At 43.1% G+C, this 16434-nt stretch overlaps 1 protein-coding gene across 1 annotated transcript in view; it reads right to left on the bottom strand.

Annotated features, from left to right (window-relative positions):
- Window positions 1–5889: 5889 nt before the first annotated feature.
- The window catches only part of LOC102448831 (cytosolic phospholipase A2 epsilon-like), a 40641-nt gene continuing 30096 nt past the window's right edge, over window positions 5890–16434 (bottom strand). Inside the window, exons 17-20 of the mRNA XM_006130349.4 lie at window positions 15899–16090; window positions 14866–15032; window positions 11388–11574; window positions 5890–8566 (exon numbers count right to left, since the gene is read on the bottom strand). Coding sequence (XP_006130411.2) covers window positions 8328–8566; window positions 11388–11574; window positions 14866–15032; window positions 15899–16090 — 785 coding nt within the window. The 3' untranslated portion in view covers window positions 5890–8327. The remainder of the gene's footprint in view (window positions 8567–11387; window positions 11575–14865; window positions 15033–15898; window positions 16091–16434) is intronic.

Here is a 16434-nt window from a genome sequence, read left to right on the forward strand (position 1 = left end):
CCTTCAGCTAACTCCAATTCCCAAATATATACCTGTAAGTATACATATGGGAGACAAGCTTTGTCATGGAGATATATTACCACTTACACAATCAGATCCACAAGTAGGAGGCAATAAGCAAGTACAGTCACTGGGCACAAATGTCAAGAGGCAATTCTATGAAATGGCAGTTGTTACCCAGCAAGAGACAGTTTGGAAACCAGTTGTGTAATGTTGCTACACTTTTCTTATCTAACAAACAGCTGTAGTTAAGCACGCAATTAACATGGCTACTTAGCACAGTGTTCTACTGGATGACAGACCATTATAACAGGATGCCAATGTCAGCAACCAGTGCATAAATGTGTGCATACTCGTTTCCTATTACATACAAAGACACACACACATACATTCTTGCCAGTATGCCCACCTGGAATTACCATTCTAGCATCACCAAAGGGTGCATGGACACCACAGAAGACAAAGAGTTACCGGTGGAAAAGAATAGTCTCAGTAGTGAGCCTAGAACTTCGGTGCCTAAAGCCACTTGATTTCCAGAGAGGGGTTTCCAATTATAAGTCATAAGCAAATCTAAATGTCCCCATTCAGCCTGGACTTAGGTGCTGTCTCTGCAAGAGGGGCTCAGTTTAGGATACACCCTCTCACTGGTGTCTCCCAGAGATTAGTTTAGGTGGTGCCCCTACTAGTGTGCTGAGTTTTGTGGAGCACGCTCTAAGGTACCAAAACAACAAGGAGTCCTATGGCACCTTAAAGACTAACCAATTTATTTGGGCATGTGCTTTCATGGGTATAAGCCATATTGTCAGATGCCAAAGCCATTTCTTGAAAGAATACCACACAAAGTGGCGGTGTCAATGCCCATCTTGTAACTTTTAGCTTAGTGTCTAGAGCAGTGTTTCTCAACCCTTTTTTTTATAAACAACCCCTTTTTTTTAAAAAACATTATAAGTACCCCCAGTTTTCAGATGCACACAATTTTTTTCTACCATTGCAACACATTTGTTTAATCAACTTAATTGTAGCCTGGCAGGCAATGAAATTTTTGGGTGTAAAGAGTACAAAAATAATAAAGCACTGTAAAACTTAAAACAAAAATTCAGTTTTCGTCAAATTTCAGTTGTGTTTACGTACCCCCCAGACTTCTTTCAAGTACCCTTAAGGGTACTCGTACCACTGGTTGAGAAACACTGGTCTAGAGCACTTTCTAGGATATGGAAAACCTTAGTTCAGCCCCTGCTTCAGCCTGATGTGGAGAAAGGAATTGAATAAGGGTCTCCCATACCACTCAGGAGAGTGCTCCATTCCAGTCATGGAGCTATGGGATATTCTGATGAGGGGACTTCCTAAATCTCTCCTGTTGATGTTGTTCTGCTGTAGATAAATAGTGAAAGAGTGATTGGCTCCCAAAGATTGTAATTCATAGTTCTCATGTCTTCATTTTCCTTTATGGGCCAGATTCCTCAGCCAGACTACATCTCCCATGATACACCACAGCGTCTCAGTAGGAGAGGAAACCATAGTGCACCATGGGAGGAAGCCAGGTCCATAGAGGACAATGGAGGCATGAGGAATTGTTGTGGCATTTCATAGTTTGAAATTTTCAACTTTTAATTTTTTGCCAAAAAGTCAAAATATTCCATGTGGCCAAAAAGGCCATCTTCTGACCAGACTGGATTCCATGTGAAATCTGGGGCTTCATGGGTGGCCACCAAAGACAGAAGCTCATCAATGCTGATACCAGACCTATCCAAAGAGTGTGTGGGGTCTAAGGTTGCATGCTGAGCTACATGGCCATGCAGCTTCTGGCCGGGTGGGCGGGGCCAAGAGCTGGGCAGCACAGGGCCCTCGCTCACCTTGCCCAAAGGCTGGGCCTGGCTGATAAAAGCCAAACCAGCTGACTGGCAGTGAGCGCTCTAATATCTCCAGGTTTGGTGAGGCTTCCTCCTCTATATGATTAAAATAATTACTGTGTTGTGTTGGGTTGAAAATATCCAAAGAGCTCACTCATTCATGAGCTCCTCAGCTCTGTTGGTCCACAGGAGTTAAATATGGAGTTTAAAAAAAAAAGCTCAAAACTAATACAACTGAATATAGCTGGAAGCAAATATAATTTGTTTCTCTCAGTGAGCCTGGAAAGAGCTATGTAGGAGGAAAGGAGATGTAGCAAAATACAGGACTATGTAGCACTTTAAAGACTAACAAGATGGTTTATTAGATGATGAGCTTTTGTGGGCCAGACCCACTTCCTCAGATCAAGTAGTGGAAGAAAATAGTCACAACCATATATACCAAAGGATACAATTTAAAAAAATGAATACATATGAAAAGGACAAATCACATTTCAGAACAGGAGGGGGATGCAGGGGGCGGGGGGGGGGGGAAGGAAGAAAGGTAAGTGTCTGTGGATTAATTATATTAGAGGTGGGGAGAGTTAGATGTCTGTGAGCTAATGGTATTACAGGTGATAATTGGGGAAGCTATCTTGGTAATGGGTAAGATAGTTAGAGTCTTTGTTCATTCCTTTTCATATGTGTTAATTTGTTTAAATTGTATCCTTTGGTATATATGGTTGTGACTATTTTCTTCCACTACTTGATCTGAGGAAGTGGGTCTGGCCCACGAAAGCTCATCATCTAATAAACCATCTTGTTAGTCTTTAAAGTGCTACATAGTTCTGTATTTTGCTTCAGCTACACCAGACTAACACGGCTACATTTCTATTACTATTGTACATGAAAGGAGATGTGACATTCTTACTTATGCATATAATTAAATAGTATCAGATTATCATTAGGCTTCCATTGTCACCACTAGGGACAGTACCCCACAGTAAGTAGTGCTGACTGATCTGCAGGTAAAAGTCCCATTACTCATGGATGTAAATCTACTGATGTGATCATAGAAGCTTGGAAATTTATTGGGACCGATTTTCATTTACACAAGACCCTTTACACCATTATGATAGCATAAAGTGGCCTGAGTGTGCCTGAGCAGTCTGTCTAAAGTCAAAAGGTGCTAATCATGCACTGTCTTACATTCCATCCCACAGCTAGTTAGGGCACAATTTGGACCATGTTTCATTAGACCATCAGTTTAAGTGGAGATATTCAGAGTCCATTCACTCTGGGATAAAAGCATGGAATTGAGTGCCTTATAATAGCTGTTCATTCTGATTGAGACATATTTATTTGGATGCATTTTCAAGATATCCTTTTGTATCAAGAGCCAACCTTTCCGATTTGGGATCTATTGCATCCACCAAGATTTTGACAGCAGCCAAAGGAGCTAGGACTGCAGAAGGGGGAGGAGGAAGAATGGCTCAGATAGCCTTTCATGGTGTGTGTGTGAAGGGGAGACACATCCAGGCCAAATTTGAGTGAGTGGCAGTGTAAGCTGGAATATGAGGCCACTACATCACACAAATTTGGCCACGCCATCCCTCCATCATGAGAGAGGAGTGGCCAGATCACAGGAAAGGGCTTTAATATATCACCTGGTTCCGGTCATATGCTACAATATGGCTTCTAAAATAAATAGGAGACAATCGTTCACAAGCCTATTTGAGACAGTGCTGGTGCTATGGTTTTTCAGAGTGGGGGCAAGAATCTCCTGGAGGCAAGAGGCCTGCAAATGCTTTGCATGGGTGTGATAAATCGGGCCGAGTCTGGGCACTGCTGAGGGCATCCACTCAGGGTAAATTGCTCAAAACAAGGGCTCTTTACAACCCCAGACCGGAGACCTTTCCAAACAGGTCGCAAACTGGTCACACCAAACAAAATCCCTCAGACATCCCAGATATCCCTGGGCCACAATCAGCCCTGGGCCTAACACAGATGCGGGGTTATAGAACCCAATCTCACCTACCCTGAATGGGTTCTTCTGGTCCAAGAAACCAGCCACAATTCCCAGTCAATTTACACTCTGGATCTTACCCACAAGATCATGCTGGGCCAATCCTTTTGCGGAAAAGCATCCGTGCCAATCTAGACGCTCTTTTCAGCAAATGCTTTTAACGGAAAAACTTTTCTGTTAAAAGCATTTGCGGAAAATCATGCCAGTCAAGAAGTAGCCTGAGAGCGAGGACTGGTAATTGTAAACAAATTTTATGGGAATTTTGGCCACATCCAACTAAGTGGACATCCAGCTGTTGCATAAAAGCCTCCGCCTGAGCTATTACTTGATTTTACACGTGGATTTTCTGGAAATACCCAAAACTGTAAGGTCCTGCCAACACATGACTTAGAGTGATAAAAACCTCCTGCTGACTGTATTGCTGTGGGGGAAGCGGGAATTGTCCTCTAAGTCACTTCATTACTGATGATTTGTAAATGATTCTCTGAAGCTTTACAATTGTTTTAGCTGCATTGCCTTTTAAACTTTGCAACTCCTTGTAATCTTTTTTAACCTTGCAACTCTGTAATCTTTATAAAACCTTGCAACTTTGTAACTCTCCGCAATTTTGTTTTATAAGTTTAGAAACCTACTGTAAACTTGGTGATTGTTGAGCCTTGCAACTTTGTAATCTTTGTAACTCTCAGACACTTTGCTTGTAACTTGCTCTAAACTGCATTCTCCCCGGAGATGTGTGTGTGTGTGTGAGTGACTGGAGACTATTGTGTGTTTGGGATTAGAAACTGCAAGGCTGAGCACATGGAGCCAGGTAATGAGTCATCAGACCAATTAAGGATACACTGCTGCTCTGTTGGATCAAGGGAAGTCTGGGCATGCTCCTTGGTGGGGAATGTGGATGAGTCAAAGAGGTTGTACAGAGGCAATAAAAGGAGAGAACAGGTGACAGTAGTTCTCTTTCTGAGATGTTCTTCTTCCTGCAGCCAGTTTCTTTCCTGACCAGCTCCCCAGCTATGATCAGCAAAAAGACCCTCCAGAACCAACATGCCTTGGCTCCTTCTGCAACTCGTGTGTGTGTGTGTGTGTGTGTGTGTGTGTGCATGCGCGCGAGTGAGTGAGATGTTCCTTTAGTTAAAATCTTTAGTGGCAGCTCTATCCTCTTTAGTTTTACCATACATTGCAGGGCTACTGAACTTTTGAAGCCCCGGGGCCACAATGATACTCACAGCACATGCCGAGGGCTGCAATTTAAGTGTGGTTGCATATACATGTAAATAGCTTCTTTGACGCTGTTGGGCATGAATACAAAGGTTAAGGCAAGACTACACACCACACAGGCCCCATTTAAGTCAGTTCTGCTGATATTAATAAAATGCAATGTTTACCCAATTTCCACCCATATGACAGCAATTTTAATGAGCAGTGACAGTACAGAAATTTTACTAAAACCCATATCAGCAGAAGACCATTATATATTGACTACTTTTTTGTTTTGGCTCCCACCCGCAGGCCGCATGTTGGGTCCCGCATAAACCCAAACTGCACCCTGGGCTGCAAACAAACAGGCAGTGGGCCACATGCTGAGTAGCCCTGATATAGTGGAGTGTTAATTCTTCAATCAATAAACCCATACTCGTGTTATCCTGGGTGGTCTCCATTGGGAATTTTTAGGGTAACACCAGCTAACTAAAATCATGCCAGACCACAGATATTGCCGAACCAGAGAATGCCAGACTAGAGAAGTTCAACTTGTATCTTGCTGTAATTTAATTATACACTAGTGCACATACTAGCTGTGTTTGACATTACATAATTGTATAGCAGCTATAGTGGTACAGCTCACACCATAAGACTGCTCTGACTAACAAGTATGGGTACAATTATAAACTTCAGAACTACCACCAAACAAAATATTTATAAAAATAACAGGTGAAGGGCAACATGTTCAAGTGGAAGAAACTGTGAGGAAAGAGAATCTCCTTGAAACTCTTTCTTTGCAGCATGGAGCATAACAATTCAGAACAGAAGGCACTCAAGAAAGTGGTTGTTAAAAAGCTTGATATTTATTTAATGTGATAAAACAAACTAGAGGAGACTAAGGGAGGATTTGATAGAGGTCTATAAAATCATGATTAGTGTGGAAAAAGTGAATAAGGAACAATTATTTAGTTGTTCCCATAATAAAAGAACTAGGGGTCACCAAATGAAATTAAAAGGTAGCAGGTTTTAAACAAACAAAAGGAAGTTTTTCTTTGCACAGTACACAGTCAACCTGTGGAACTCCTTGCCAGAAGATGTTGAAAAGACAAGGACTTTAACAAGGATCAAAAAAGAACTACAGCCTCTCCCCGAGTTACAAACGAGTTACAGACCAAACACTTGGTCATAACTCAATCCGTTCGTAACTTGGACCCCACTGCGTTACACACGACCATGCTGTTCGTAAGCATGGGTCGCGTTCGTAACTCGGGGACCACCTTTACAACCGCTCCATGGGAGCTTTGGTCATAAGTGTGAACGGTCATAACTTGACCATTCAAAACTCAGGGAGCGGCTGTAGATAAATTCATGGTAGTTAAGTCCATCAATGGCTAGTAGCCAGGATGGGTAGGAATGGTGTCCATAGCCTCTGTTTGTCAGAGGCTGGAAATGGATGACAAGAGAGATAGCTTGATGATTTCCTGTTCTGTTCATTTCCTCTGGATCATCTGGCATTGGACTCTGTTGGAAGACAGGATACTGGGCTATATGGACCTTTAGTCTGACTCAGTATGGCCGTTCTTATGAAACAAACAAATTTAACATGACCCACTTACAAATGAGGAGGATTTTACAGATTTTGTTAATGTCGGTGCCAAAGAAACAACAGGAGATTTTATAGATGAATAGGTAGTAGCCAATATGAAGAGAACAGGTGCTGAAAATAAAAGATAGACGAAGAAGAGTTATGCTTATTGCTCTAAGCACACAGCAGGATCCTTTTTTCTCCAAAAATGGATGAAATGGTGCCAGCAAAGTAGACTAATCCATGTGGGGGTAAAACTGGTTGACAGTGAATCAGTTCACAGAGCAGCCAGTCCGGACTTAAACCAGAATTTCTGAGGTTTTAAAAGATTATTTAAATGTTCATTTACTGTGCTATCATGTTTACAATGTTTTTAAATGTGTATATTATATATAGTATTGCATAAAATACCATGACCCACCCTTTACTTAAAACAAATATTAGGTCATGACTCAGTGAACTTTATTTTCTGGGATGGCTGCTTAATTGGAATGAATAAAAATCCACTGAAGCATCCCAGGTTAAATACCTATTCATTTGGTTTTATAGAAGAAACATTAGAAAGTTTTTGATACTTCCAGCTGGCAGAACAGAAAGCACGCAGGAGAATTAGAGCAATGAGGTTGATGAGGTAATATTTTTTTAGTGGCTCAGCTTCTGCTGAGGAGAGAGACAAGTTTTCAAGCTTACACAGAGCTATTCTCCAGGTCTGGGAAATGTGCTTAGGTTGTCTACACTGCCACTTTACTGGGCTGAAACTGTCTCACTCAGGGATGTGAAAAAACATACCCCAGAGGGCAGCAAGTTTCAGCAAAGTGTCAGTATAGATAGTACTATAACTGTAGGAGCTGCCTTCTCAGTGATGTTAGCTACTCCCTTGCTTGGGGTGGCTTTTTTTTACAGCACTGGCAGAGTCTTTCCCAGTGCTGGTACCACAACTACACAGACACTTTAAAGCACTGCCGGAGCAGCACTTTAACTTTGCCAGGATAAACATCCCTTAATGTCACAGCTAAATACAAGGTGGAGCAGATTGTTTAGCATAAGTAGCTAAACACATTTTAAGGAACTTTTCAAAGTAAAGTAGCCTGTTAGCACCTTACCAGTCAGAGAGGGGAACAGAGGAGGGAGAAGAGATGGAATGGAGGGAAAGTGAGTTATAGATTGTGCTATTAAGCCATAAATCCAGTCTTTCTGATAAGCATGACTTTTACTATCTAGCAAAGTTATGAGTTTAAGCTCCCAGGATCATCCATTGAAGGAACTGTACAGGTTTCCTTTGTGGGTGAGGGCTGAAAAGTCAGATATAGAGTTATCACTTTTTGAAAAGCATTCACCACAAGTGATGATGTCTTTGTCTTTTATCATTGTTCTGTGGGTTCATTTGAAAGTATAATGATTGTCTGTTTTCACCTATGTCGTTATTATTGGGTATTTAGTACATTGGATGAGGTACATGACATGTCGTGATTGTCATGTGTAGGACCCCATGGAACTTGAAACGTGTAGCAGGGGGTGTTCATTATTGTTGTCATGGTGATATGTCTGCAGGGTTTGCATCTACCATTATGGCAGAGTCTGATGCCACTTTGAGTTAGCATGTCCTGGTCTGCAGGGAGCTTGCTTCTGATGATGAAGTTGGAGAGGATGGGGGGTTTGAAGGTCAGAAGAGGGGTTTCAGGAAAGATTTCTTTCAGGAAGATGACTGTGCTTGGGATGGGGGCTGTGTTTGAGACTGTTTTCTCCTCCTCACTGCTGCGTGCAAGGCCTGAAGAATCATGTTTTCATTATTCTGGATGTTGTAATTAGTCAGTTTCAGCAGCTTGTTGAAATCCTCTGCTTTCAATGAGACCTCCCTGGTGGAATATGGAGAATAGAAGCTGGAGACATCAACTTTGCCCAGTTCCATTTCTGCTGCACTACGTTCCACACCTGGGGAATGAAACAAGCAAACAATAGGTTTCACTATCGAGATCCTATTATACCTATAGCGTATCTCCATCTAACGAACTGTGTCAAGAACGCCCAAAGGGTGCTCACATATTTAACTGCCAATCCAGAACTTGGTGTGTGGAACATCAGTCTCAAATCTGAACCCTCATGCATTGTGTGAGGATGAAAATGACTGCTGCTATCAACAGCACCTATGGTCCAGTCCATAGAAAGTCATTTGTAGGGGTCTTACAGAGGATTGCATGTCCACCACCCAATGGGGAAAGAAGAGGTTTTGATGACAGTGAGAAAAAAGAAAAAGCGACATTGAGAGCAAGAAGAAATAAAAAACTGGTAGATCTAAAAATGATCATAAAAAGCAAGAGTGACTCATCCATTAAAAATGCAGGTTCAATGAGAAATGGTGGCTGAATTAATAAAGCAACTTCTCTCCTTACTTGGTCTATCCATCACTGTTGTTTTGCAATATAAACAACCACCTCCTCAAATGGCCCACAGTGTAAAGGACAAAAAGCCTCCTCCCATGTCTGCTTCATCCCATAAGAAAAACCTTCCCAACAAGCAAACAACTGCTCAGTCACTTACTTTGTGTAGTACTCTAAAGGTTGTTAAACTCACACTTTGGAAGATATCAACAGGGAGGTTAGATTCCCAGCCTCTCCTGAAAAAAGACTTATCCGCTATGCCTCAGTTGTGTGTAGAACCCATAACCAGGTCCTAAAGACCTCAGGTTTTATTAATTTAACCCTGACCCTTGAATTTCTCTCACAGTCAGGGCCAGACTGAGGCATGGGTGAGCCGGGCAGCTGCCCAGGGCGCCAACCGATGGGGGGTGCCTGATGGCAGCTATAAGGGGCGCGCAGCGTCCCTTACAGCTGCCATCAGGCACCGCGTGCCCGGCTCCTGCAGCACCGGCCTGCACGCATCCCTGCGGCACTGGCCAGCAACGCCCTTCCCCCCATGGCCGTGGGGCTCTACATGGCCCGGCGCATACGCCAGCAGCATCAGCCAGGCCGGACTGAGCCGCACTTGCACCGTGCATCCTAGAGGCGGGCCTGGGCTGCCCGCCAGTAGCTATAGCCAAGGCGCACATGCACCGTGCGCCCCGGGGGCAGGCCATGCACCCTAGGGGAGTGAACCCACTCCCCATGGGTGGGCCCGCGTATGCACCATGCACCCAGGGGCGGCGCCATCTGCCCATGCCCAGGGCACCAGAATACCTCGGGCTGGCCTTGCTCACAGTGCCTAAGAAGTCAGTGCATTTCGCACAGCTGGGCATTTCACAGCCCAGCAGTATAATGTGCTCATGCAAGCTTTCTCCACTAAGCAGATGACCCGCTATATTTTGCATTCACTGAAGTTTGAGTGGTTTGCAAATGTATCCAAAAGCACAGCACAGTGCATTAGACTGAAGAGGAAGTGGCAAAGTCATGGATGATGGTGACTGATTCCATATCATCAGAGAAATACCAGGGCATCTTAGCTAACTACAGACCCACAAAATAGTGATACATGCCCATATTCAACATGATTAACATATCTTTTTCAACACAACGTAGTTATCATTACTAAAACTGTATGCTAAAATTGAGAATCATTGGTATATCACCAATAGGAGGAGCAGTGGAGGTTATTATATAGGAACAGAATTTTGTTTCAGGGAAAAAGTTGTGAAGGTGTAGAATTGCTTTGTAGGTTATCCGTTGGCATTTATACAGCAAGGTGACCCCAAAAAATCAAATGCTTAATCAAGTCTAAAGATTTTACTTCTATTCTGCTTCTTGGATCTGTTGCAAACCCTGCTCATCAATTTTATTTCCTTTGTAACCAGGTCCCTGTCTAAGCCCTGGAAAAACAATAAAACTGCAGTACCCAATTCTGATGAAAAAGTTCTGTAAAGTTGAGTAACGCCAACGTAGGGAGAGAATCACAGCCTCAAATGCCTCACCTTCTCCCACAGCAGCCTCAAGTTACATATTGAACACATGATTTATATGGAAAGCCTAGCTCTCAACCCTCTAAGTCTCAAATGATTTGTGTTGGCCTTCCAAATTGCTCCACAAAAGCCCCCAAAACAAGTCATGGAATTAAAAAAAAACCAGTAGAAGTAACTATTGCCACAATGTTAAAATGTTGTGGCCTTGTTTAATTTACAGAAATAATTGATGGCATAACACCAGCCATGAGTCAGACTGAGGTAAACGTGAGTCTAAAATAAGGACTGTCTGTCATGAGGGATACATGAGTAGAGCAGGATGGAATTTTTCAAACTAAATATTTTTTTCAGTGAAAAAAACTGATTCTGCAACGTGGAAATATTTCATGAATTTGCATCATTCCCTTTTCAGAAAAAAGCTTTGATGTTTTGGAACTGAAACATTTTGATTTTTTTTCTTCAAAATAACTTTTATTTTAAATATTCTTTGTTTTCATTTAAAAATGAAAAATTTGAATTTGATACAAAATATTTCATTTCAAGTGAATTTTGTCAGCTTGAATTTTGAATTCACCACTAATTTTGAAAGAAAAAAAAGAGATGCTTTTGGTTAACTCCAAAACATATTTTTATTTTCAAGATCTGGGAAATAAGAGATTTTTCAGTTTTCTGGCAATTTGCCCAAACTCTGTAACTGAGTGATGGGGCAGGCTGAAAGTTGTCATTTAAAAGTCAGTTATGTTGAAATTAGAAACGGGGACAGGAGAAATGTTTATTGGTATGAAATAAAACACAAAGATCTAGAAAGAGTGGGCAGGCTGGACATGCTAAGTATAAGGCAATGATTGGCTGATGTTTACTTACCAGGTGCTATGTATCTTTGGAAGCTGTCATTCACTAGTGGGAAATAGAGCAGTATGGGAGCACATGGATTCTCTGCATCTTCAAACATATAACACTCCTTTAGGTTCTTCCTTTCTTCCTCGCTCAACACAGGCTTAGGAAATGGGATTCCTTGCTCTGAGAAGTATGTGGAGGCCCGATCCAAAGGCTAAATCACCACAGACCAGAACAAACATTAGAAGCGACAAAGAGACACAAATAAGGTTGGGATTGTACTGCAATGCCAATAAGAATGCAAGCATCTGGAGACAAGCTGGGTCACATGAAAAGAGTTTCTGGCAATATACTTTATTTTCTTCCTTATCCAAAAATAATCTTACTGCACAAAACAAGAAAACAGTACAGATTGTAAAGACTGTTCAAAATTGCACTATCGATTTAAAGACACTAATGGCCATGAGAGTTGTAGAGCAGGAATTTGACTGGAAACAACACAGCAAGAATTCAAAGGAATAATGGTGCTACTGAAGATCACATCTGCATTCAGTTATAGATGGGTCTGGTTTAGATTCAGTTTCAGGATTTGTGTTTGAGGCCAAATCAGAAGCGGGACCATCAATCAAATTCTGATTCCAACTTGCTGAAATCTAGTGAGCTGTTCTCATAAAACTCTAGTCCCAATCAATCTGTGTCTGACAGTCTTTTGATATTCCCACCATTTTGAGACTTCTCCTGAGATTTCATCCACTTTACAGGCTAAAGAATCTGATGTCTGATGAGACATTGAAATACAGGTTGCACCTCTAAAAGCCAGGACACTCTGGTCTGGCAACGTCCATGTTCCGGTAGGACCACGGATATTGCTGGACCAGAGAACCCAGCTGGCCAGGTTCAGGGGCTGGGCTGGTGGTAGGGAGCACAGCCCTCACTCCAGTGGGGAGCGGAGCTCCACCCAACTGGAGGCAGAGGGAACAGCAGAGGCTGGCAGCACAGTCATAGCAGGGAGCCCAGACCAGTGGCAGTGGCAGTGGGGCTGGTGCCTGGGAGTGCAACCTGGACTGTAGCTCAAGGAGCACAGCCACAGCTGGTGGCAAGAGCAAAGCCCCAGCCAGAGTCAGTGTGCTGGGGAACATAGCCCCAGCCCTGGGTGGGAAGTGCAGTCCCAGTAGGGCTAGGGGCATAGGAAGCAGGGCCAACAGTTGGGAAGGCAGCCTTGACCTCCCCTGCTCCAAGAAACTCTGTCATTCAGGGCTGCTCAAGTCCCGAGGGTGCTGGACCATGGAAGTCCCGCTTGTACTGCATTTATCACATGTACATTTATCAGAAAGCTCAGTCACAGCCGTCAGACACACAAAAACTTCATTTAAGTGTCCAGTAAAATATTAAACAAGATTCAAGTATATTATAATAAATCCACTGACTAATAAAGACTACATTCAAATAAATTATTGGACAGTCAAAAATGTAGTTGCATAGTAATAAATCTTCCATTTTATAGAACTACTGTGGGAAACAATTAAGAACTCATTTGCCATACCAGAGTAATTGCAGTATCGTTGGTCAAAGAAAAGAAAGATATTATTGTTACAGAAAACACCTTCATTAGTGACTGTTCAGATTTAGTCCCACCCAACATTGACTAACACTTGTATTGACACATCTATCTATTTGGAAGTCCACGTGTGTGTTCAGGCGTGGAATAGCATGTGCAGTGCACTGTTCTATATAGAATACCTGAAACAATTTTCCAAACATGACAAATGAACATGTCCTCACAAGCAAGTCTCACATTTAAATAGGAACACAGACAAGCATGTGAAACATTTCTTCACTCATTAAATCACACTTTATCTTATGTTGGATAGCTCAGGAAGTAAATAAAACTTTGGTCTTTTTTATTTATCACACTTATTTTCAATCACATGGGGACTGGAGATGAACATTCAAACTAGGGATGTTAAATTTAGTCAATTAGTGGGGGAGCTGCAGCAGGATTAGCTCCCGCCCAGGAGTTAACCCTGCTGTGGATCTGCCTTTTAAATGTATTAAGAGCCTGTTCCAGAGGCACAGCTTCTGGAACTGGTTACAAGCTGGGAATCAGCTGATTCCCCACTTGCGCCCAGTCCTCACTGCCCTTTTGCCTGTCCTGCCCCTTGTGGAGATGGTGCTGGGCGGGGAGGAGAGGAACGGCTTTTAAGAGGCAGCAAGGGGGAGAAGTGGCTAGTCGAGGGACTCAGCAACTATCCGATAAGCTTTTGCTTATCTGATAGTCGACTGGTCACTTACATCCCTAATTCAAACCCTAATGGTCATAAAGCTGAATTTGCTCTTTAAGATATGGGACATGTGTATAATGGAAGTGCCATCTCAACCATCACTATTTCTTAGTGCCACCCCACAATGTTTCAATTAAATATAGCACATAGGCCGTTGTTTCCAAAAAGAGAATATGTCATGTCATGATCTAAAACAAAAGTGGGGAACCTGCAGCCAACAGCCTGGACACCATACACTGCTTCATTTCATCTGCCCGCAGGACTGGAGCTGTGAGCCCTGAACGTCAGCACCCTTTCCCCTCCCTTCACTGGATTGGAGCTGTGAGCACTGGCTTGTCAGCATCACTCTGCAGCCCCTGGGTGCAACAGCAGTCACGGAAGCTGTACATGCTGCTCCTATTGCTGGTGCCACAGCTCTCATTGGCCAAGAATCATTGCCAATAGGAGCTGCAGGGGCACAGCCTGAAGGCACAGGTAGCCCACATCACACAAAGCCACCAGGATCCTCCATGGACATAGTGATTCTGCTTTCAGGAACAGCACAGCTCAAGCTTATCCTCAATACACTGCCACCTGGGATCCACCTGAGGTAAGCATTGTCTGGCTAGACCCTGCACCCCCAAATCCCTCTCATATGCCAACTCCCTGCCCCAGGTCAGAACTCCCTTCCAGAGGTACCCTCAGCTCTTTCCTGCACTAAAATTCCTTTGGAGACTGCACCTCTAACCCCCATTCTCACCCCAATCTATTGTCCCATCTCTGGTCCCACTCCAGAGTCACACCTCCAGCTGGAGCCCTCACCCAACCCACACACCAGCCTCCTGCCCCAGTGCTGTGCCCTCTCCTGCACTCCAAATCCCTCATCCCAAACCCTATCACAGATGTCCCAGATACCCCTCACCTCCCCCCATACCTCAACTCCTTGCCCCAGCCCTGATCCCCCCTTCACTCTCATTCCTAGTCCAACCCCAGAACCTAGGGAAAGCCCTGAGCCGCTGACTTCCCCACCTCCTCCAGGGCTGTGTGACCCTCAACTGATTTTTTCTGCAGTCAATGGCCCCTGATTGAAAAAAGGTTCCTCAGCACCATCTAAAAAGTAGTTCTAATTAGATCAAGGTTTTTCCTCCTGGAATCACCTCTCTCTTCTAATGTTTAAAAATAGGAAGTTACTAACACAATTGGCCATTACTGAACAGAACAAAGAAGAAACTGACCACTCTTACCATTGTCTGTGATCCTCCACTGTAATTTAAATGCAGGATGACATCCACTTTCCTCTCTGGTCTCATAATTGGTGGGCAACTGGTATCAAAGAAGAATGCAGTATCTACCAGCTCCAGATGCTCTGCAGTGTGTCTCAGTTGATTAGGCAAAGTGTCTAGCATAGTGTCTGAAAGGCAAGTATTTCTTACAAATGAACCATTGCAGGAACAGATCTGCTACATCCCGCATTTCAAAGGTCAGACAGAAAAGAGAAGTACAGCTTCCCTCCAGGCACAGTCTCCTTTGTGACAGCTATCCCACTATAGCTTGCCCATGCTGTGCTGCACAGCAGAGGTTCTCAATATTTTTTGCACTATGATCCCATGTTACAAGAGAGGAGAATTTCAGGACCCCACCTCCTATAATTTGGGGACCCCTTTTCATCTAGGCATAAAGAAAAGGAAAGTTGTTAAAACCTGTCTGGAGTGATGGGACATCCTTTCCCATTCCCCTATCGGGCCCTGGACCTCAGCTGAGAATCCATGTCTTTATATGGATCTTCTCTAACATACCCGGTCATTCCATACCTGGCTCCCTTCTAGTACTTCACCCCAGTCATTGGATCTAGTAGCCAGCCTCTCCTAGACTGAGAAGGGATTTTTTTTCTAACTCTCTCCCATTCAATCTCTTCCATCTGCTCACCCAAATCCATGAACTGTGCCAAACCTGAAATAGCTTTTCCGTGTGATCTACCACAAAATGAGTGAGGTTCCACCAAACCAATTCCACTAAGTACTTTCAGCCCCAAACAATCCAATAACATTAATCAAGGAGATCTATTCAAAATTAGTTTCAAGTCCTGATATTTGTAGTGAAGGAGTTAAAAAAAATGACGCTCGGTCATTCTTCCTGTCCGATTCAGCATAAATAATGCATGAGTTTAACACAAACCCCATTCCGTTTTCTTCAAGACATACAAGTTTCCCTTGCAAATTCCAGAGCCCTCCAAATCACCCAAAGGAACCCACTAATAATTGCGTGGCACTACTATACCTTTCCATTTAGAAAACTGCCCATGCTGTGTGTACTCATTGTGCATCTGGAAACCCCTTAAGAAACTGTGGTACTTTGATACTGCTGGGCGATCCGTTAACATATCTCGAAGTGCATTGGAAACACCTCCTGCAGGAGTGTACATGCAAGTAGCCATCTCATGTGGCTTCTCAGGTAGATCAGGCACTTCCTCTGAAGAAAGGTGGTAGAAATATCGCAGAATTATTTATCTTGTAGGGGCAGGGAGGGTGGAGGGGTGGAATAGTCTTCTGCAATAATAAATTATTATTTATGTAGATTTCTAAACATGCACCTAAAAGCTGGATTCAAAACCCGCTGAAATCAATGGAGTCTTTCAATGAACAACAATGGGCTTTAGATTAGGGCCTTAATGCATCTTCAGAATGAGGCCTGAGATTCTAATTAGACTACATTGTCATTCTATTCTTTTCCTTGGAAGAAGCAATTGGAAAGAATTGGCTCAGATTATTCCATCCCCCTTGATCTAGGTTGGCTGAAGACCATTTGTGACACCA

Source organism: Pelodiscus sinensis, chromosome 4 (assembly GCF_049634645.1).
Source record: "Pelodiscus sinensis isolate JC-2024 chromosome 4, ASM4963464v1, whole genome shotgun sequence".
Taxonomy (NCBI): domain Eukaryota; kingdom Metazoa; phylum Chordata; order Testudines; family Trionychidae; genus Pelodiscus; species Pelodiscus sinensis.